General features: G+C 42.8%; 1 protein-coding gene and 6 non-coding genes across 7 annotated transcripts in view; 1 reads left to right on the forward strand and 6 right to left on the reverse strand.

Moving 5' to 3' along the window:
- Window positions 1-646: 646 nt before the first annotated feature.
- Window positions 647-787, reverse strand: LOC133502780 (U4 spliceosomal RNA). The gene has a single exon (XR_009795580.1). It is a non-coding gene; the product is annotated as a U4 spliceosomal RNA (small nuclear RNA).
- A 1,590-nt stretch (window positions 788-2,377) lies between these two features.
- On the reverse strand, window positions 2,378-2,518 carry LOC133502785 (U4 spliceosomal RNA). The gene has a single exon (XR_009795585.1). It is a non-coding gene; the product is annotated as a U4 spliceosomal RNA (small nuclear RNA).
- Window positions 2,519-4,904: 2,386 nt separating this feature from the next.
- Window positions 4,905-5,045, reverse strand: LOC133502781 (U4 spliceosomal RNA). The gene has a single exon (XR_009795581.1). It is a non-coding gene; the product is annotated as a U4 spliceosomal RNA (small nuclear RNA).
- Window positions 5,046-6,143: 1,098 nt separating this feature from the next.
- Window positions 6,144-6,284, reverse strand: LOC133502779 (U4 spliceosomal RNA). Its single transcript, XR_009795579.1, has one exon. It is a non-coding gene; the product is annotated as a U4 spliceosomal RNA (small nuclear RNA).
- A 950-nt stretch (window positions 6,285-7,234) lies between these two features.
- Window positions 7,235-7,375, reverse strand: LOC133502777 (U4 spliceosomal RNA). The gene has a single exon (XR_009795578.1). It is a non-coding gene; the product is annotated as a U4 spliceosomal RNA (small nuclear RNA).
- Window positions 7,376-9,108: 1,733 nt separating this feature from the next.
- LOC133502776 (U4 spliceosomal RNA) lies at window positions 9,109-9,249 on the reverse strand. Its single transcript, XR_009795577.1, has one exon. It is a non-coding gene; the product is annotated as a U4 spliceosomal RNA (small nuclear RNA).
- An 8,216-nt stretch (window positions 9,250-17,465) lies between these two features.
- LOC133501971 (uncharacterized) overlaps window positions 17,466-23,522 on the forward strand; it is a 65,715-nt gene continuing 59,658 nt past the window's right edge. Inside the window, exons 1-2 of the mRNA XM_061822197.1 lie at window positions 17,466-17,535; window positions 20,046-20,764. Coding sequence (XP_061678181.1) covers window positions 17,466-17,535; window positions 20,046-20,764 — 789 coding nt within the window. The remainder of the gene's footprint in view (window positions 17,536-20,045; window positions 20,765-23,522) is intronic.

Genomic DNA, 23,522 nt, shown 5'->3' on the forward strand with positions numbered 1-23,522 from the left:
TTTGCGGTAGTAATGGATAGGCTAACAGATGAGGTTGGACTGGAGTCCCCTTGGACCATGATGTTTGCAGTTGATATTGTGACATGCAGTGAAAGCAGGTAGCAGGCGGAGGAACAATTAAACAGATGGAGGCACGCACTGGAAAGGAGAGGAATGAGGATTAGCGCAAGTAAAACAGAATATATGTGCATGAATGAGAGGGGCAGAGGGGGAAGAGTAAAGCTACAAGAAGAAGCGATATCAAGGGTGGATGACATCAAATCCTAGGGGGTCAACAATCCAGAGCAATGGTGAGTGTGGTAAGGAAGTAAAGAAACGGGTCCAAGCGGGTTGGAACAGCTGCTGGAAGGTGTCTGGTGTTTTATGTGACAGAAGAGTCTCTTCTAGGATGAAGGGCAAACATTATAAAACAGTGGTGTACGGGTTAGAGACGATGGCACTGGAGTAACAACGGGAAGCAGAACTGGACGTAGCAGAATTCAAGATGTTGAGATTCTCCGTCAGAGCGAGAAAGGTTGGATAGGATTAGAAATGAGCTCATTAGAGGGACACCCAAAGTTTGATCTTTTGGGGACAAGAGTAGAGACAGCAGAGAGAGTGAGCATGAAGTGATGGTTCCCTCAATTATCATTGACATCAAAATTAGTCTCTGTCGAGACTGTCAAAAATTGCCATGGCCGACTATATTTCAAGTCGTCAAGGCGGGGTATTGGGTAAAGTTTTCAACTAGCAATAATCGCGCCTCGGATGAACCTCATGGGCTACGATACTGCCACTGCGCAAAGCTACCGAATCAATGCGTTGAAACGCAAGTCACCATTTGGCAGATGTTCCACAGTGACGGTCTCCATCCACCGTTGAGTACCGGGCCACTTCCTGGTTCACATGGGTTGACGTGAGAAGTTGATGAATGAAGAAAATGCAAGAGAAGGAAGAGTAGAAGAGGCAAGTGTGAAGGACCAGGAAGTACCAATGATTAGTAAGGGGGGAGTTAGGAAGGCACTAAAGAGGATGAAAAAATGTAAAAGGAGTAGTTTCTGGTGACATACCTGGGGAGGTATGGAAGCAATTAGGAGAGGTGGGTGTGGAGTTCTTGACCAACTTACTCAACAGAATACTAGTGTGCGAGAAGATGCATGAAGAATGGGGGAAAAGTGTGTTAGTTCTCATTTTTAAGAACAGAGGTGATTTGCAGAACTGCAGGAACTATAGAGGAATAAAGTCAATGAGCCACACAATGAAGTTATGGGAAAGAGTAGTGGAGGCGAGACTCGGGACAGAAGTAAGTATCTGCGAGCAACGGTATGATTCCATGCCGAGAAAGAGTACCACAGATGCATTACTTGCCTTGACGATGCCAGTGGAAAAGTGCTGAGAAGGTCAGAAGGAGCTAAATTGTGTCTTTTGGATCTAGAGAAAGCCTAAGAGAAGGACTGCGGTATTGCATGCCGAAGTTCCGTGTGGCGGAGAAATATGTTAGAATAGTACAGGACATATATGAGGGCAGAAGAACTGTGGTGAGATGTGAGAGAAGAATTTAAGGTGGCAGTGGGACTGCATCAGGGATCCGCTCTGAGCCCCTTCCTGTTTGCTGATGTTCGCAGACGATATTGTGATCTGAAGTGAAAGCAGGGAACAGGGGGAGGAACAAATAGAAAAATGGAGGTATGCACTGGAAAGGAGAGAAATGAAGATTAGTCAGAGTAATACAAAATATATGTGCATGAATGAGAAGGGTGGAAGGGAAAGAGTGAGGCTACAGGGAGAAGAGAGAGACGGTGGATAACTCAAAAACACTTGGGGTCAACAATTGAGAGCAATTGCAAGTGTGGTAAGGGAGTGATGAAACTGGTCCAAGCAGGTTGGAAAAGCTGGCAGAAGGTGTCTGGTGTGTTATGTGACAGAAGATTCTCTGTGAGGATGAAGGGCAAAGTTTATAAAACAGTGGTGTACGGATTAGAGACGGCGGCACAGAAGAGACAACAGGAAGCAGAACTGGAGGTGGAAGAAATGAAGAGGTTGAGGTTCTCGCAGGTTGGATAGGATTAGAAATGAGCTCATTCGAGGGACAGCCACATTTGGATGTTTTGGAGACAAGGTTCGAGAAAGCCGACTTGGATGGTTTGGACATGTCCAGAAGCAAGAGAATAAGTACATTGGTAGAATTGTCCTGAGGATGAAAGCTGCCAGGCAAAAGAGCGAGAGGAAGTTCAAAGAGAAGGTTGATGGATGTTGTGAGAGAAGACATGACACTTTGGGTTAGAGAGGAAGTAGCAGGGGATAGGCTCAGATTAAAAAGGCTGACACACTGTGACATGTAGCACACATTACTCCTCCAACTAACTATTCACTCAATTGATATTGACATCAATTTTGGTCTACGGAGAGACTGTCAAAAATTGCCATAACCGACTATATTTCAAGTTGTCAAGGCGGGGTATTGGGTAAAGTTTTCAACTAGCAATAATCGCGCCTCGGATGAACCTCATAGGCTACGATACTGCCACTGCGCAAAGCTACCGAATCAATGCGTTGAAAGGCAAGTCACCATTTGGCGGATGTTCCACAGTGACGGTCTCCACGCGCGCACACAAACCGAAATGTGATGTCGGGAGGATGTTTCATGTCAAATTATTCATTTGAACAAGTTCTTGACGTATATGGGGAATATCTGGAATGCCTTCAACAAATGTATGAAGAAATGACTAGTTATTCAACAAATATGAATCTCTCAAAACTACCACACAACTCATTAGATTAATAATTTTAACCATCGACAATGCAATGTTCCACCTTTTTGTTTCAGAGTATATAAATTATAATTAATGCATTTTGCTGTCTATTTTCTCTGTATTTTTAGAAAGTGAAATTGTTGCAAGCTTTCCCCAATTTTAATAGTTATGAGCCTCGATTAAAATTGGCCAGTGTGAATTTTTTTGGGGCATGGCGTCTCACAGAAGACCCTTTTGAACGCTCTCCAATTTGCTAACAAGTGACAAAACAGGTGTCGTGACGCATTGGAGTCAGAGGGAGCACACCTGAGCGGGTCAAAGGGCAAATCACCCAGATAAAGCCCCCCCCCACCCCCCTCAAAATAATACGCACTGCTAGTTTTTCACAGCTGTTGCGAGTCCATCGAGCCACGGAAAATGAAGCGCAGACCCTTTGCTAATAAACACAGAACCCGAGTGGGGTTCTCCACCATTTTCACACATCAAAGATTATTCATGCATCTTGGACTGTTCCATATGTAAACAATGACATATTTTCAACCGACGAGTTAAAGCAGGGGTGTCAAACTCTTTTTTTTTTTTTTTTGTCACGGGCCACATTGTAGTTACGATTTCCCTAAGTGGGGCGTTACGGTGAAACCGTAGAAATCCTGAATCGTCTCATCAACGTTACACATGGAATTTATGAACTGGTTTTGGAATCAGGAATCAAGCGTAACGGGTTTTTCAACCATTCTTCATGTTTGGCAACCCAAAAAAATGCCTTATAATATCTCAACATTATCATTTATGACAATGACCGTTTGAAATGTTGGGACATATTTTCACAAAAATCACAGATTTTGACACCAACGATATGCCTCCGCGGGCCACGTAAATCATGTGGTGGGCCGAATCCGGCCCCCGGGCCTTGAGTTTGACACCCATGAGTGAACGCTTTGTAGATTTTCGCCCGGTTATGATTGACGATCAACTGTCGGACACGGGCACCCGTGTCAGAAAGGCCATATCATATTTCCCTCGGAGAACTGGGAGACCGAGCAGATGCACTGGTTTCCATAGCGATTGTCTGCACGGTCACATTGTTACCTAGGAACTAATTCTGTGGTGCCGCTGCGAATGTTTTTATGTCTGGCAGGCCTCCTGCTTGAGGGCAAACAAAGCCACGTGTTGCCGTTTAATTTCCAGCACTCGAATTACAACTTAAATTAATTAAACGAAAATAAAATCGTGCGCCCCAAGAGAACGGACTCAATTAAAGACACACTGCTCACGATGCACTCGCTTCAAAGGACGTCGAAGTAAGACGATAACTGTGGACGTGTGGAAAAATTACGCAACACTGCCCCCCAACGGTCAAAGAATAATATTACACCTTGTGATGAGTCCGTTCACACTCAGCATCAGTCTTCGTAGACACAATCAAAAATTGACGTTGCCAATAATTAAGATGCAGTATTGATATGAATATAAATAATAATATGAATTAACATTAATAATAATGATATAAATGTATAATAATCACGCGTCAGATAAACATGGCTCGTCGGCTACCACCATACTTCATCCAAAGATAATTATGGCGGCATGGATGGATGGATGGATGGATGGATGGATGGATGGATGGATGGATGGATGGATGGATGGATGGATGTGGGTGGGTGGTTGAGATAGATAGATAGATAGATAGATAGATAGATAGATAGATAGATAGATAGATAGATAGATAGATAGATGAATGTGGGTGAGTGGGATGATAGATAGATAGATAGATAGATATAGATAGATAGATAGATATAGATAGATAGATAGATCGATAGATAGATAGATGAATGTGGGTGAGTGGGATGATAGATAGATAGATATATAGATAGATAGATAGATATATAGATAGATAGATAGATGTCTCGAGAAGCCATGTCGTTTTTCTTTAATGGCTCTCAGTTGCCAGTTTTAGGGTTATGCACATTTTGTGCCAATTGAAGGAGTCTCAAACTATAAACGGCCAACTGCATCAAGGTATCATGTATGCTTGTCTCGGAAGTACATTTTTGAAAAAGGCATTAGCTAAGCAACTTTGAAGGTTAGCGTGAAGGTTAACACCGAAGTAAACCTTAAACTCAGCTAAATTAAGTGTGCCGGGGTAATTATTTTTGTTGACAAACAAGTTAGTCTCAAAGGAGACTGTCAAAAATTGCCATAGGCAACTATATGTCGAGTCGTCAAGGCGGGGTATTGGGTTAAGTTTTCAACTAGCAAAAACCGCACCTCGGATAGACCTCATAGGTTACAGTATTGCCACTGCGCAAGGATGCCGTCTGCCACTCATCGTCAACGAAGCCTTACTGCTTGACACTCCTTACAGTCAAGGCTCAACTGGTAAAGCGTTGGCCTCACAGTTCTGAGGTCCCGGGTTCAATCCCGGCCTCGCCTGTGTGGAGTTTGCATGTTCTCCCCGTGGCTGCGCGGGTTTTCCCCGGGCACTCCGGTTTCCTCCCACATCCCAAAAGCATGCAACATTAATTAGACACGCTAAATTGCCCCCAGGTGTGATTGTGACCGTTTGTCTCCATGTGCCCTGCGATTGGCCGGCAACCAGTTCGGGGTGTACCCCGCCTCCTGACCGTTGACAGCTGGGATAGGCTCCAGCACTCCTCGCAACACTCTTGAGGATAAGCGGCTAAGAAAATTGATGGATGGATGGATGGATGGATGGACATCCCACGTAAGTATAGTGACGTGCAGGAGATTTCCCAAACGGTCGACACTGTGCTGAAACTGTGTTGTCGTGTTAAAGGCGACATCTGTTGGATTTTTAAAGCATTGCATGCAAGTTCAATAAAGAAGGGAAACAATTGGCTCTGGCTCTCCTTGACTTCCATGTCCAGCACCTACCACAGGCTGTTATGTTAGGGAAAATATAATAATATAATAATCTTTGTTTCGAAATCATTGTAATCACAGGGCGTGATTTGCAGGAACATTAAAATATGAAAGAAATGCATAAATAAAATAACTATGGATGTAAATTAGTGCCACCAGGCTTTGAATTTTAAATGCCACAGAAAGCAGGATTTGAAATGTAAAGTGATCGGTTCTGATCTGAAGTGATCTGCCTGGTCGCACAGACGGTGAATTTTAGTCAGCAACTAATGAAAAGTTTATCATTTTATATTTCAAATTCAAATCCTGGTGGCACTAATTATCTTCCATAAATGGTCATATGAAAGAGCGGAACCGGAAGTGAATAGATCGGTTAAAGATCCATCTGGGGGTATGTTCCATTTGTGTCAACACACCGTGTCTGATTTCTTCCGGAAAGTCAATTTTGTCTCGCTTCATTTGCTTTTTGATGAATTTAAGATTTATGTTATCGAATTATAATTGCTTTGATTTTAACATCGATATTAGTCTCCGTAGAGACCGTCAAAAATTGCCATAGCCGACTGTGTTTCAAGTCGTCAAGGCGGGGTATTGGGTAAAGTTTTCAACTAGCAATAATCGCGCCTCGGATGAACCTCATAGGCTACGATACTGCCACTGCGCAAAGCTAAGGAAGTGACGCGTCGGCTAGCAAGTCACCGTTGAGCCTACGTTCCGCAGTGAAGGTGTCCCCAATGTAGAATAAAAAGTGGACTTCGCACAGGCCCCTTTCACGTAGTCATCTTCCTGTCAGGGCAAAACATTGCTTTGCGTATTATTTTACGTCAAAGTTGACGTCCATTGACATCCTTACGATTGTTTGTCGCAAAGAAGTAACTTTTCACCGATACGTGTTTCACCTTAACCTTCATAATTAATTATTATATATGTATCGCATCGTTTTCCATAACAATGTATGTATGTTTAACCATACTTTTTGCCCTGACCAGAAGTCAGAGCCTGTTGTCCACGGCGGAACCAATGATGGGATGCAGAGTGCGCAGTCCAGTATTTTGGTCTCCACACACTAAACCAAACTTCGGCTGTTTCAAGTCAATTAAGTATTCATTTGACTAAATTCTTGATGTATGCATAGAGTAGTGTTACATCTTGCTTCCAGAATATTTACTAATGATTCAAGAAATATGAATTCATAAAACTATGCTAACCCTAACCCGTGGGGGGGAAAAAAAATCACATATGCCATATATATATGTATGAGTGTATTTATATACAGGGTGTACCAAATATATGCATACACACTTTAAATAATATTTATAAATTCGTTTACATGTTAAAAAATTTATTCGAATTATGATTAATATCCAGTTTATGATTATTGAAAGTGTGTATGCATTTTGGGGACACCGTTTATGAAATGTTAGCACATGAGTTCAAATCGTTAGCACCTTCGATTCTACTGAATAGCATAACGTGTATACGTCAGACTACATTTGATATTAGTAACTTGGACAATAGATTATTTGCATAGAGCTGTGCGCATAGATGTAGAAATTTCCGGTAGTCAAACAGTCATGTGGTATCTATGTATCATATTTTCTCATTGACATCGATATTAGTCTCCGTAGAGACCGTCAAAAATTGCCATAGCCGACTATATTTCAAGTCGTCAAGGCGGGGTATTGGGTAAAGTTTTCAACTAGCAATAATCGCGCCTCGGATAGACCTCATAGGCTACGATACTGCCACTGCGCAAAGCTAACCTGGGAGCGGTCGAGACTGTGCATGTTAACACCGCACCTACGTTCCACAATGGCGGTCATTCAATGTTGCTCAACTTAATTCGGGACTTAAACGAATCACAAGCTAATTTTCTTATACGAAGCTATTTGACATATGATGTTGTTTCCGGTGTTCCGCTCGTAGTTCCCGAAATAGTTGAGGAAAAATAGCTTTGTACTCTCTTTGATCCGCGGTGCATTGTGGGACATCCCATTGTATGCTAGTTAGGTCGCGCCGTCATTTGGATATTATGTAGTGAACGCGTACTCAAGTTGACGCTCAACCCGCTTTAATACCAAACAACATGACATTCATTTTTTTTTATTCCACCAAACACTATTATTGTTGAAAAATGTTATTTTATTTGATATTTACAGCGGCATCTCACCCGAAAATTCAAGGTACGCATGCGCTTGATGTTGTGTCAGATATCTAACCACGTGTCCGGAAAAAGGCGTCGACTGCACTCAATTCGAATCCAATAGTACGGAAGCGGATTACTGCCAGACTGGACGTATGGAAGTCGACGAACGAAGTTGAATTTTAACAACGAACAAGCAGCGAATTATTGAATGTAACATTTCAAATCCAATTTCCAATTCAAATCCACTCACCATTTCAATTTCAAATCCCATTTCAAATACAAATCCTTATTCAAATCCCGGTGGCACTCGTCTACTTCCGTATGGATGACTCGTTGGCCACCAAAACTGAAGTCGCCGGAAGCAGATATGAGTCATCTTGATGCTCCGAAACAATCGTTAATCGTCATTTTCGTGGGTGTGAAAAAATATTCCGCAGGTAGATTAGAAAGGTTTACTTTGACACAGTTAAAATTTGTTATTTTTTTTTTTCATTATCTGAGTATCTTAATTCACTTGAACAAAGTTTTGTTTCCAGTAGTTGTTCACTGTTCACTCTCTGCTTCACCTTTACAAGCTGACGATTTTTTGCAAAAAAGGGATGTCAATATTTTCCCAAACTTCGTCAGTGGATAAGACAAAAACCACATTTTCTGTTAAATTTGATGAATTTCAAAATACAGAAATCTGCAAATTGAATTTGATTTTCAAATGCGAGGAAACAAGTTTAAATTTTCCAACGTCGCAGAGACAACAAATGAACAATGCGTTTAGCATGTATTTTCCCATTGCGAATCCTTATTTCCAAAAATATATACAACTAATTGACTTCAAATTTCATGTTTTTATGATGGAAAAACAATGCTGAGTTTTTTGCAATGTTTTGATGAAAGTGCTTCACAGCATATTTTGGGAAAAGTTAACATGTCACGGAAATCGGGCCCTACGTAATATATAAGGTTTCTTGGTAGTGACATGTCGTTACTTTGCACTTTGCCATTTTTGTTTTACCAAGTCTACTTAAAACCCTTCATTGTTACAAGAATTGAAAGAATGACAAGATTACATAACCAATTCTAATCCTAGGTGCCGAATTGAGAAGAAACCCCGCCATAATCTAACACGTAAACCTTGTTATCGTCACGTAATGGGAGTACCAAGATGGCGGCCGACTGGCTTCAACCAATCAACACACCGCCAGTTCTGTATACGCAATCACATTACTAATGAAAGACATTCAGTGAATGCCGCGTATAAGCAGTAAATGCAATCCAGCGACATCTGCATACATATTTAATTGATTGATCTTCAACCATAGCAGTTTGGTTTTCATATTTACATATCATTAGTCTCCGTAGAGACTGTCAAAAATTGCCATAGCCGACTGTATTGCAAGTCGTCAAGGCGGGGTATTGGGTAAAGTTTTCAACTAGCAATAATCGCGCCTCGGATGAACCTCATAGGCTACGATACTGCCACTGCGCAAAGCTAAGGAAGTGACGCGTCGGCTAGCAAGTCACCGTTGAGCCTACGTTCCACAGGGACGGTCTTCACATACACACGTGCTCAAAACCGAAACAGCGTAGCATGTCAAATTATTCATTTGAATACATTTTGACGTATATATAGAATATTTGGAACGCCTTCGACAAATGTAAGAACATACTAGTGAATAAATTTAAAAAAAAAAAAAACAAATTTCTCAAAACTACCCCGCTAACTCGAATTACGGAATTTATTCAGTTCATCATTTCGCCCTAGACAAAGCAATGTCCCACCTTTTTGTTTCAGAATGTATGTAAGTTATAGTTAATGCATTTTGCTGTCTATTTTGTCATTATTTTTAGAAAGTGAAATTGTTGCAAACCTTCCCCAACTTTAATAGTTACAAAACTAGATTAAAATTGGTCAGTAACGATATGTATTTTTAGGCGTGGCATTCCACAGAAGAAATGCTGTTTGAATGCTTTCCAACGCGCTAATAAATTACAAAAAAAAAAAAACACACACTTTCGGGGTCCCCACTTCAACTTTTGTCTACTATTGCTGCACACCCCAAAGCATATTTTTTGAGATATTTGAGTAAAAATATATATTTCCTGCAACAATTCATTACGAGATAACTACTCACACTTAAGTAAAATGGACAGTATTTTTGATTTATGGCACATATGACGTTGTTCAGGAAATTACGCTAGAGGTCACTGTTGACTTCAACAAACCCAACACGCTTTCCGTCGTCACAAAAACTTTTTAAACGTAAAATTACATAAATGTAAATTACACGTACATAAAATACCCATCTTTCCATGAAAGAGCTGTCTTTCTACCGATAAAGTACTGACGAAATAGTTGTATGTAGTGCTTTTTTAACGTGCTGGCTGCCCAAATCTTTCTTACCCGTCTTTCGTCCAAAAAAAAACAAAAAAAACATAAAAAGACCTCAAATCGAATGAAATTATGTCACAGGGCAAAAAAATGTCGAAAAAAAACCCCTCAAATAAAATACAATCAAATATCTATCTGCCATATATTCCACAGTAACGGTGTCCACAAAAAAAAAGTCTTGGAGGACATCCGTCCAGTATTGGAGCCGCTTATCCTCACAAGGGTTATGGGAGTTCTGGAGCCCATTGCAGTTATCTTCAGGCAACAGGCAGGCACGCCCTCATCTGGTTGCCAGACAATCACAGGGCGCATGGACACAAATAGCCACACTCACAATCACACCTCGGGGCAATTTGGACTGTCCAATTAATGTTGCATGTTTTTGGAATGTGGGAGGAAACCGGAGTGCCCGGAGAAAACACATGCAGGCATGGGGGAGACTCCACACAGCCGGGCCAGGGTTTGAACCCCTGGTCCTCAGAACTGTGAAGCTAATGCACTATCCAGCCCATCGACGTGCCGCTGCCTTGGAAGGACGTTTCAAGTCAAATGATATATTTGACTTCCCGTTGTATGTACAATTTGACATCTGGTAACGCACCTTCATCAGAAAATATTGCTGAAATTACATTGGACTGATAATCTCTGTCAGGTCAATCTCAAGGCAGCAGAATTGGAATCACTCACAATCACACGAATGGACAATTTAGAGTTTCAAGTACCCTACCATGCATGTTTTTGATATGTGGGGGGGGAGGGGGAACACCTAAATACCCATGGAAAAGCCACCCAGGCAAATTGGGAACTTGCAAACAACACAAAGGCAAGTGTTCCGGGTTTCCAGAAAAAGTCCAGATTTGAACCCAGTTCCTCAGAACTCAGTATTAGGACGTCCCTTGTCCAAACATGCAATGTTAGGGTGTTAAACTTGCCAGTACCCCAATGTGGTCCGGCAGTGCAAGGACCCTCAATAGTTACTTATATTTACCGAACCTAGCTGGGATGGGCTCCAGCTTTCCTCCAACCCTTGTGAGGATAAGCACCTTGGATAAAGACATGACATGCTATATTTGTGGCCAGGGTCAAATTGGTTTGTTTTTCGGAGCATGGCTGTCTTTCGCGGCGAACCACAAATCACTCCCTCTAAACCACGGGTGTCAAACTCATTTTTGTCACGGGCCAGATTGGAGGTCCAGTTTCCCTCAGATGGCCGTTATGACTGAAACCGTAAAAGTGTTTAATCGCCTCATCATATTTACGGATCAAATTTATGAGCCAGGCGGCACAGTAATTCAGCTGGTAAAGCGGTGGCCTCACAGTTGTGAGGTCCCGGGTTCAATTGCGGACCCGCCTGTGTGGAGTTTGCACGTTCTCCCCGTGCCTGCGTGGGTTTCCTCCCGGCTCTCCGGTTTCCTCCCACATCCCAAAAACATGCAACATTAATTGGACACTCCAAATTGCCCCTAGGTGTGATTGTGAGTGCGTCTGTTTGTCTCCATGTGCCCTGCAATTGGCTGGCAACCAGTTCAGGGTGTACCCCGCCTCCTGCCCGTTGAGAGCTGGGATAGGCTCCAGCACTCCCTGTGACCCTTGTGAGGATAAGCGGCGAAGAAACTGGATGGATGGAATGGATTTATGAGCTACTTTTGGAATCACAAATCAAGCATAACGGGTTATTCAACTCTTGTTGGGATATGGTAACAAAAATGCTTACAATAATATCTCAATATTTTCAATTATGGTGAGACAATTTGATTTTTTTATTTTTTTACAGATTTTAATAGGAATCATGGAAGTTGACACGCATGATTTACCTTTGCGGGCCACACAAAAACATGTGGCGGGCTGGATCTGGCCCCTGGGCCTTGAGTTTGACACCTGCCCTCTAACCCCCTACGTAGACAGCTCAGCCGATTATTATTACAGTACTGTCAAAAGCTAATAATGATAACACTGTTAGCTTAAAAAAAAACATTAAAAAGTAAATTAACCATCATATGTTCCTTCTGGAGTGAGGCTTCAAGGACAAAAAGGGCCGATATTGTCTGGTTCATTTTCACAGAGGTCATGCGGCGTTTGCAACGGCGTGCACTTTGTCCACATTGTGTCGGCGTCAAAGTGTGTAAAGCCAGCGTGCTGATATTCGAGGCCTTTTTACCTGTAGTGACGCTTTGGCAGGATGAAGCAGGTGCTCAACAGATAAGAATTGGTGCGCCAGTCTGAAACTGCCACATTAGACAGAGGATTTTGCTCCCGTCAGAATAGCGAGCCAATGAGGCTGGTAGGGGTACGCTTGGATCACTTTCTGGGACAGGTAGTTACGCCGATAAGGGGATTATACCAAGTAATCTCAAATGAATCCTGTCAGTGTATTACACCCTCACCTGGAAAACCGGAGTTTCTCAGTTTTTTCAGTTTTTCCGCCCAAGGAATACATCGCAGCAATGTGTCGCAGTTCACGAGACACCTTTAGCCTACACTGATATACGAACATTCAACGAGACAATGACAATCCCCTTAATGAAGTCTGCAAACTGGTTTTGACACGGCTCGATGTAAATAGAGTTTGTAGCCCCTTTGTGGATCGAGAGAAAGCCTATGACAGAGTACCAAGAGAGGAACTGTGGTACTGCATGCGCAAGTCCGGTGTGGTGGAGAAATATTTTAGAATAGTACAAGACATGTATGAGGGCAGCAGAACAGCGGTGAGATGTGCCGTAGGTGTGTCAGAAGAATTTAAGGTGGAGGTGGGACTGCATCAGGGGTCCGCGCTGAGCCCCTTCCTGTTTGCTGTAGTAATGGATAGGCTGACAGATGAGGTTAGACTGGAATCCCCTGGGACTATGATGTTTGCAGATGATATTGTGCCCCCCACACTTTTTAAGATGTGTGCCTGTATGTGTTTAATGTGTCCCTTTGCTTGGTCATTCATTATCCACGCCGTTTATCCTCACAAGGGTCACGGGAAAGCTGGAGCCTATCCCAGCTAGCTTCAGGCGAAAGGCGGCCTGTACCCTGAATTGGTCGTCAGTCAGTCGCAGGGCAGATATCGACACCATCACTGAGCGGGAATCGATCCCACGCTGCCCGCACCAAAGCCAGGCGTGTGTACCACTACACCATCAGTGACTGAGTCCCCATGCAATTATGCAAATGATAATAATTAAATGGAAGGCAATTATATAATAACATCATGAGATTCAACATTTGTCTGGTAGAAACTAAAAGTATTTCCTCCTATTCAAGGTTGAAGGTTGCAAATCAATGTCATCCCTGTATCATGATCTATCCATCCATCCATTTTCTTAGCCTCTTATCCTCACGAGGGTTGCGGGAGTGCTGGAGCCTATCCCAGCTGTCAACAGAGCCAGGGTACACCCTGAACTGGTTGCCAGCCAATCGCAGGGCACATGGAGACAAACAATAGCCTCACTCACAATCACACCTATGTGCAATTTATCAATCCACCCATTTCCTTTGGCGCTTATCCTCACGAGGGTCACGGGAGTGCTGGAGCCTATACCAGCTGTCAACGGGCAGAAGGCGGGGTACACCCTGAACTGGTTGCCAGCCAATCGCAGGGCACATGAAGACAGACAACAGCCACACTCACAATCACACCTAGGGGCAATTTAGAGTGTCCAATTAATGTTGCACATTTTTGGGATGTGGGAGGAAACCGGAGAAAACCCACCCAGGCACGGGGAGAATATGCAAACAGGCTGGTCCGGGATTGAACCCGGGACCTCAGAACTGCGAGGCCGACGCTTTCCAGCTGCTCCACCGTGCCGCCGTATCACGATCGAACCGACTGCATTTGCTAGTTAGACCGAGACTGATTTGTTTTTGTGGAAACGTAAGCTCGTTAGCAAAGTCCACGGACTGTGCTCGTGATCCAATTTGGACGCCGTACTGGAGCTCTAATCTTAAAAATACAGAGCCTGTCGAGGAAGCAAAACCTCTTTAGATTACCGATCAGTGTTTTTTGTTTTGTTTTGGTTTTTTTTTAAGGATGAAATGGATGTGGTTTGCCTGCAAGCAGGTGTGTGTGTGTTGGGTTGGGGGGGGGGCACAGGCCACGCATGGCGAGGTCTGGGCTACATCACATTAGCCTGCGAAAAGGACATTAAATGGCAGCGAGAGGCCACCTGGACAATGCAGACGAAGCTGGAACAAGCGTGATTAGATTGTGTTCTAAACAAAAGGGAGGACATCTGATGGGAAAAACAAATATCACGGTGCCTTTTTTTTTTGCGGCGCGTATACCGCACAGCATAGACAGCGACCGGCACAACCAGACGGACAAATTCTTTGCTTTCTGATGCTTGCAGTCTGTTCTCACCAACCCCCCCCCCATCACTGCCTGCCGCCACCTTGCTCTTCCCACTTTGTGGTTATTTCTGGTCTGCCACCATCAGGCCTTTTGTCTGTTCTCTTCCTAAACGGATGTTTCTTGTCGCACAAGCTGTTTTGCCGGCGCTGCGTTCGCAGTACCAGTGAGCTAAAACTCCCTCTGTCGGTGTACACCTTCATCTATATTTAAAGAAAAGTACTGACAAGTGGGAGTCCCGCTCGGCAGCTCGTGAAAACAGCACCTGGTCTGCTTTAAATACATCGGCGTCCCCGCTAAGTAATTCTTCGCACCTTTCCGCCACCTACCGCCACGGCGCGTTCCTGGCGTCCGTGAGTCACTCCATCGCTCACGAGTATCTGCATTTACCACGAGCGGGAATATCGCACAACCTTCGCCCGGAAACAACAGGACGGCCAAATAAATATAGTTATGGAGCAAGGACAAGGAGACGAGCGTGAGAGCTTGCCTGAGCTCTCCTCGGAAAGAATATGCATCCATCCGTCCGTTCATTCATATTTGATGGTGTGGATTCTATTCAGGGTCACCGGGAAGATGGAGCAAATCGCAGTTGATTTAATGCGAGAGCAAGACTGAACACTTGTCAATCAACAGACTGGCACAAAACAGTTTTGCGGTGTACTATCAAAGATAATTTGAAATCTTCCACTGATGTTTTGTCCGTTTAAGACAGTTTAGAGCTTTCAAAGGAATCTGACGTAAATATAATGGGATTGGGAAGCCAGAGACAACTGTCAGTCTTTTGAAATTCATCGTGAAGCTCGAGACCGTTCACATTCCGAGGGACACTTCAAAGACTTGAACGGATCTTTGATTGAACCGATCCTGTCCTGCATCGCTGGTAGAGGACACGGAGGAAGGCCAGCAAAGGAAGCAAATTCATTCTTCGCCTTGTGCTCACTCGGGGCCAGAAACCAAGTGACGAGTAACATGATCGTATTCCTACAATTGCCCTTGTGGTTGAAAATAATGTTGTACCTGGATTTATGTTATGTCGATACACTTTTGAATGTCTACTGTGTAAGGATGATGAAACAAAGCTGATTCTACACTTGAAACCCTCGAGATTAACATTTAGTTCCAAGGACTGTGGAGAATGTGAACAACAGGGGGCAATATAACCCCACGGCAACAAAACTCCAGCCTGAACCTTGTCTGACTTGTCCTCTAAGGCGCTTCAGAATCTGCGATGGAACTATCATAGTTTTTTTTTTTTTTTTTTTTTCAAACAACTAACAACAACTGAGAGTTTTCAATCAATCTAGGATGTTTTTTTTTTTTTTTTAGTTTGCAAACTAAAGACAATTGTATACTTCAAATACCCTTGAGAATCTTCAATTAACCTAACATTTTTCTTATATGTAAAGTGAGACTTTAATTCGCCGAACGTGCTTGTTTTGTACAGGGTTAAAGCACTTCAGAATCTTCAGTGAAACCTAACGGGCTTGTTTTTTTAACGTTTATATTTAATTGATGATAATTCAGAGAGAATTAACCCAACATGCTGGTTTTGTTAAGATTGGGAGGCACTTTCAACTCTTCAAAGAACCTAACAAGCTGCTTGTTTTTGTACATTGACAACTGAGAGGTTTCTGCGAACGTACATTTTGTCTGTAAACAGAAGACAAACGAGAAGCTTCAATTAACCTAATGTGCTTGTTTGTGTGAAAACCCAGAAATTACATAACTCGTGCGGCGGTCGATTTGGTTTTAGAACAAATGGGTTTTCGGGCCGCCTTCTCGAACGGATTGTGGTCGAGAACCGAGGCTCTACTGTAACACCTATTTTTGTATGCTGAAGAAAACCGAGAGACTTCAATTAACCGAGAATAAAAATGTTTTTCTGACAAGTGGGAGGCTTCAACGGACCTGTTTATTCGATGAAAACGTTGACAGCACTTCGGCGTTTTCACTCATGACATAAATGTTTAGGTAAAATGAGAACATTTCAGATACTTCAGTTAACATCATATGCTTGTTTTGAGTCACTGACGGCGTTGCGGTAGATTTCCAGTTCACACTCAGTGATCTTGTAAATGTAAGTTTGAATGGTTGGAGGTCTCCTTGTGACTGGCTAGCGACCAGTACAGAGTGTCGCTTGTTTTGCTGAACGCCGGAAGCCACTTGAGATTATTCCCAGGACCTGCAATGCATTGTTTTCCGGACTGCAGAAAATTGAGAGACTTCAACTTGCCTAATACACTTGTTTTTTTAAACACTGAAAGCACTTGAGACTCATCAGTGAAGCAAACATAATTGCTTTTGTAAACCGAAGACGACTGAGACGTCAATGTCCGCAACATTTCTGGCGAAGTTGAAAACACTTGAGAGGCTTCACTGAACCAAGTACAAAAGTTTTTTTTTTTGTTTTTTTTTTTCAAAACTGAAGATAACTTTCATACTTGAACGCACCTAATATATTTATTGTGAACATTAAAGGCACCGAGTCTTCAAAGAACCTAGTACTGATTGCCTTAGTTTTTGTGAACTGAAGACAGAGAGAATTCTATGAAAATGTTTGTAAAAAATGAATTTGAATTTATATTCTTCAATATGCCCACCCATATTTACTTTGATAAGACCCTGAACCAAACTTTTGTACGTATTTTTATGTTATTTACTTTTTTTATTCAGGCAATTGAGATTTTTGCTGCTTTCCCATCGAGATATAAACCTCAACTTCTGTTCTCACTTCGCCTATCTCAGCCAGCAAAATCCCTTTCGACTCTCACGTCCGAGAGTAAGTAGCGTCATTACTCTTCAGACAAACACATTTGGACACATTGAACACCCCTCCTGTACGAGATTTAGGGTTGGGGGGGGGGGGTTGTTTGCCTCTCGGGGTTGTCCGGTTCCCTGACACTTACTTGTCCGGCCTGGCCTACATTCTCCTGGAGCTCATCAGTCACCGTGAGGAACTGTGAAGGCCCCCCCCCCCCAATCTCAATGGGTGAATCTCTTGCCAGCTTTGTGCCTCCGTCAGCTCTCAGCCTGCCCGACCATCACAATGCCGCCGGTCCACCTGGGCAGACACCGAGCGTCTCCCCAACCTGGCAGGCTCATTTGCATGCCTATAAATCACACGCCGAAGTGACACAGAGCCACACAGGGTCCCGGCAGGAACTGCAAAAACTTACTGTGCCGAAAATGACTCCCTTATGATATGATATTGGACTCAAGGTAACTACAAGTTTAATTTCTTGCTTCACTCTCAGGACTCACATTTGAAGTCAGTGCATTACACTGACAAAAAGGCTTCAAACACAATCGATCGGCGGATACTTTATTGATCCCAAAGGAAATTCTGGTATCCGGTAGCAGAAAGAGCAGTTACGAACCAGTGCGAATCTCAACATGGCATATTTGCAATACATTTGAGTGACGCTAAATGCAAATAAAATCAAAATGCATTTGTAAAAGGGACATAATACTGTACATCAATCATTTGAAATCATTGACGTGCTTTGCCGTACAGTTAAGTGAAGGCTCTCAATATTTAATGCATATATACTGTATACCTTTTTTTGTTATGAAATTACTGGGCTGGGTATTCGATGTGTTTTGAAATGATAAAATATTTGCTTTTCTAGTGAAATATTCACGCCGATAGTATAATCAAAACCACTCTTGCACGTCAAGCATCTACTTTTACGATACATAAGGTTGAAAAATGTCCATTTTCAACGGTCTAGCTGGTGTAACTGAACCATAAAGAAAATTGCAAATAAAAATGTATTCGTTCTCCGTTGGAAACAATGGCTTGTAAAACAAAAATATAATTGCCATTCCAATAAATGTGCTTATTTCGTCAAGTTGTTTTAGCACTCCTCAGGTGAATTTAACTGTCAAACTAAACATTAAACAAAGATAATCAAATATTGTGTGTTTAACCCAAGCACATAAACTTGCCGTATAAAATTCTACTAGCTGAATGCTAAATCAAAATCAAAACGCCATAGATGGGCTAACAAATCTACCATCGCTGTTGCGGTAATGAAACACTTCAAGCAAACGATATGCAAACATGATGCAGCAACACATGGAGACGAATAACACAACACTGTACTCAAAACCATATACGATATCCTTTACCCTCTGTGAAAAACAGCTAATATGACTGCAGCTTGATGAATTTAAGAAGGGACTGGCATCGTTGCATATTTATTATTTACGCATTATAGGGGTTATGCACAACCAAACGTTTCCTTCCACTTAAGATCACAGCCCGATCCTTAAGTCTGAAGAACAGGACAAAGACCCTTTGAAATACTAAATGGCTTTAAAGTCTTTTGTTTTACACAATATGTCTGATGTTCAGGCTCCATTTGTGTTTACTTACCACTTATCATATAAAGTGGTAAAGTTCTCTAACACAATCCGTTACAGAAGGCCGGTTGAAAACCAAAATGTTCGAAAACCAAAGCACATTTTCCCATTACAATGAATGGAAAACGAAATAATGCATTCCAAGCCTAAAAAAAAAATGTTTTTTTTAAGCAATTTTTTTAAAGCTTTTCCTGATGATAAACTGCATAGTAGAAATACATGTACAGTTGAAATATTTTATATAATGAAATCATTTAAGAAATATATTTCTTTTTGCTTAAAATTAATGCTTTAGCCTAGTAGAGTATGCTAGGCTGCTGGGAGTGGATTGCTGTATCTGTAGCGACTTGGCCCCCAACCTTGTAAACCTTTTTTTTTTTAATTAACAAAAGTGCAGAATAACTTTAAACAAGCAATAATGAGGGGGGAAAAAACAGAAATTGTTTTTTATTTGCACAGAAAGTGCAAGTTCATGCATTTCTTGTTTAGTTGGAAGATGGCAGGAACAAAGAAAACAATATTCTTGTAAGTTTGAATTTGAATCATCACGTCATCAGCGTAGGGAGTCCGACAATCTGTTTTGCTCATGGGACATTCTGCAGGGCGGCACAGTGGATCAGCTGGTGAAGTGTTGGCCTCACAGTTCTGAGGTCCCGGTTTCAATCCCGGACCCGCCTGTGTGGAGTTTGCATGTTCTCCCTGTACCTCCGTGGTTTTCCTCCCACATCCCCAAAACATGCAACAATAATTGGACACTCTAAATTCCCCCTAGGTGTGATTGTGAGTGCGGCTGTTTGTCTCCATGTGCCCTGCAATTGGCTGGCGATCAGTTCAGGGTCCCGTCGACAGCTGGGATGGGCTCCAGCACTCCCCGTGACCCTTGTGAGGATAAGCGGCAAAGAAAATGGATGGATGGACATTCTGCATGAGGTCTGTACTGCCCCTTTCAACGGGCGCTGGGCCAATAAATCATGATGCACAAGCTATTTACAATTTTATTTCATCAACGTATGTTTTTATAATGTTCAATAGTGTAAAAACCATGATAAGAAATACATTTTGATGTTGTTGTTGTTTTCTCTTCTCTGGAGTCGACTTTAATTTCAACGTAGAAAGATCGATTTGAAATAGGAACGCGGCCACGGAGGGAATGAAACTCGTAAGTGGAGGCGCCGCTGTTATGTCATTTTCCCCACGCAGGAACCGCCTCCCCCCTTCGTCTGTCCTCCTCGCTGGTTGGACCACTCGCTCCCCCACCCACCCACCCACCCTTCGCCCCTCCCGCCGGCCGCGGAAAACATTCCCGGGAGCAAGTCAAACACGCACAAGCCAACTCGCAGTCGAGTTTGTTCCTTCCCGTTCGCCGCTCCTCCTCCTCATCATCCACCGTCTCGTTTGCCGGCTGCCGACTCGCGCGCACCAGCAGCAGCGGCGGCGGTGGTGGTCGCACCGGAGCTCGGTTTCTTCGCGTTGCCACCGCGAGTCGGGCACCCGCCGCCTCTCCGCTCCGCTTCTTACCGGATCTCCGCAGGGGGCGAGCGAGCGGCTCCCACAGGTGTGCCGCGGTTCCAGGAAGCTCACCTGGACGGGACCATGTGACTCGTGTACCTGGGCGTGGAAGGCAACGTTTAGCCACTTCTCGCCAAGCCCACGGGCGCGTTTCTCGAATACTTTTTTCTCCCCTAGCCCCGTGCGCCCCCCCCCCTTCCTCCTCTTCCTCCTCCTTCCGTGCGGCTGAAGTCTTCGATGCACGGCGAGGAGCTTTGAGCAGGAATTCGTGCCTTTCTCGGAGAAGCACACCACGGGGAGGAACATGTGAACTGGCTTCTTGTTCAGACGCGAAACAACCGGGGCGCTTCATCCATTTCTGGACCATACTGGTCGATTTCGGCTCGCTCTACCTTCTCTCTTTCTCCGAGGTGAGTTTTTATTTTATTTTATTTATCTTTGCGTGTTCCTTTGAATGACTTTAGCATCGGTTTTACTGTCTCCCTGGTACATTATTAGACCAGCAAGTTTTCACAGCATTAACTGTTGTTGTTCCGTTTCACAAGCGTCGCATTGTACCCGTGTGTCATGTGATGTGTGTAAAAATGGATCATGAAAATGAAGGAATTCCGTTCAGTTTTAAGCCCAGACTGGTACATTAAAAGCAGGGTGTCCCCGCGTCTAGTTGCTGGAGGCAAAATGGGCTCCGCTTCACGCAGTTTGACGTCAAGTTTGATTTTTCATTCAAACGTGTTACTGTAAAGTCATGCCCTGCTAAAAAAAAAAAAAAAAATCTATAGAAATTGATTGAAATCTATAGAATTCTATAGAATTTGTACAGAACAACTTGTTCCATACAACTTTGGCTGTGATTTTCTCTAGAAATTCTACAGAACAATAGAATTTCTGCAAAAAATTTATAGGACTTGGTTCCGAAAGTCCTATAGTTCTTTAGAAATTCTTTAAAAATGTTCTATAGAAGATTTTTTTTTTTTTTTAAGCAGGGTTTTGAGTCTACTGTGTGGGGAATACTTTACATAACTTGGTTTCAGAGTTATGCCATCCACGAGTTGAATCAAGTTTGAACCGGCGAAACCCCGGGAGTAGGGCAACATATTAATTTGAATTAATAAGATACTATTTTATGCAGCAAAGGTCAATCAACAGGTCTCGGGAGGTCAGTGTGTGGAGTCTCAACTGTTACACTTCCAAAAAACATATTACGATGATTAAAGACTTGAAATTCAAGGGTGTGAATGTGAATTGTGCCACGTGGATGGGTGGCAACCATTCTCGGGTTTACAAAATGAACCGGGACAGGCTCCAACATACCTGTCACCCTAATGAAGACAAGGTCTTTAGAAAAAGGATGGAAAGAAGTCATATTTCAGTGATTCATTTCTTGAAATTCCTTGTGATGCCCAGTATTTGAAAAGATTTAATCAATTATTTTATTGATTTGAATATTTGTCACTCGTGTTTGGACTCTGGAACTTGATGTGATCGAGTTTGGCACTGGCAATCCGTGTGTTCTTTTAGTTATTTTGTTTTTGGCTACTAGTGCAAAGGTCAAATTTGTGTTTGTTGTGGTACTCTTGCCCAAAGTGGATTCTGCTCCGCTGTTCCAGTTACTCGCGACCTTACACGTGCTACGGAAAATGAGAGGAATGGAAGTCATTCATTCTTTTTAATCACAGTAACAAAAACTGAATATGTTGATATTTGACAAATTTATGTGACTCAGGCAATGTGTGTCACTTTAACAGTTTTGGATTGTGGTACTTGAGATCAGCATGTTTTACTCCCATTAGTGCGATTAATCCATGTGTATTTATTTTTTGTAATCAGTTTATTCATAATTTACTCTATACGCCAGATGTGTCACATCATGACAGATATTGTAAAAGTTCTTAAAGAACGTGCCACTTATTAGATTGCAACAATCAGTCTTAAATTAGATAAATAAGACCGTTATAACGGCTTTTCAAGATGCGACGGGCAGTTCTTGTGACTTTCAACTTGTCCAGTCCAGCCACTGTCAGTCACTCAAATTCAGTACTTCTTATTTCCCTCCTCAGTCTTTTAAGTTCTTGGTCTTGGGACTGGGACAACAAACATAGCAACACAATCAAATTGTCGGTATGTACTCAAATGTTTTTTTTTACTCTTTCTTCTTGGAGATCTGTCCGGTCACTCACAACAGTTGAGATTTGTAAAAGTGATTATTATTTTTTGCTATGACGCAGTTTTGCAAAGACATACTAATGTAATCACGTTCTTTTCCTGGACATTTTCAAATATTAGTCAGATATTGATTGCTCTGCTTTAATTTATCTCCAATGTCACACATTTTTTGGAGGCAAACATGAACAAAAATGAATACCCACCATAACCTACATCAGTCAATAACAGGGTGCAGAAAAAAAAAATAAAGTCTCAAGGAATTCAACTCCTAAAACGAACAGGAAGTCAGCCATGTTGTTTCCAAACAACATTTTAGGCCAATTCCAAGGGTGAAACCTGAACTAGAACTCCCGTTAGGAGCCAAAATCAGAAATATGGGATATGAGACGGATACACAATGATACATTCAGACAACACCATACATAAGATGTATTTTAACTAACGGTTGAAGACGTAAGTCGACGAGTTGACCTTTTTATTCTCCATGAACGGAAGGAACGCACAGGAAGAACATGTACCTGCATCAACCAGTGCTCTACTGTACAACCTTGGCATTTCCTGTAACATGGAATGTATGGTATTTTGGTCGTAACATGCCCAGACACGTTCTCGTCATTTCGCCCCTAGAGAGCGAATCAACAGTTGCCGAAGTTGCAGCGAGTTTTTATGTTTGTTTTCTTCGTCGTCTTGTCTGCGGTGAAGATAAAGCGGACAGAGGAACTATTCAGCGTCTCTTTCCTGCGTGGCTCTGTCTGCGTGCATCTCCCCAGTCAGAACAGTCCTCTGTTCTGCCCGCTTGTCCCTCTAAATCATCCCTTTATTCACCCACTGGCCGCCCTGCGCCCCTCGAGCGTAGCCTTGCTCTACACGGGATTGCCCCCCCTCCCCGGGATTATTTCCCTTTAAATAACATTATACAAACAGTCTCGCAGAAGGATGGATTAACGCGGTTGGGGGTCACGCGGAAGCGGAAAGAGGGCCGCTGTTTCTGGCTGGAAGGGGGCT

The sequence above is a fragment of the Syngnathoides biaculeatus genome, chromosome 6 (assembly GCF_019802595.1).
Source record: "Syngnathoides biaculeatus isolate LvHL_M chromosome 6, ASM1980259v1, whole genome shotgun sequence".
In the NCBI taxonomy this organism is placed as follows: Eukaryota; Metazoa; Chordata; class Actinopteri; order Syngnathiformes; family Syngnathidae; genus Syngnathoides; species Syngnathoides biaculeatus.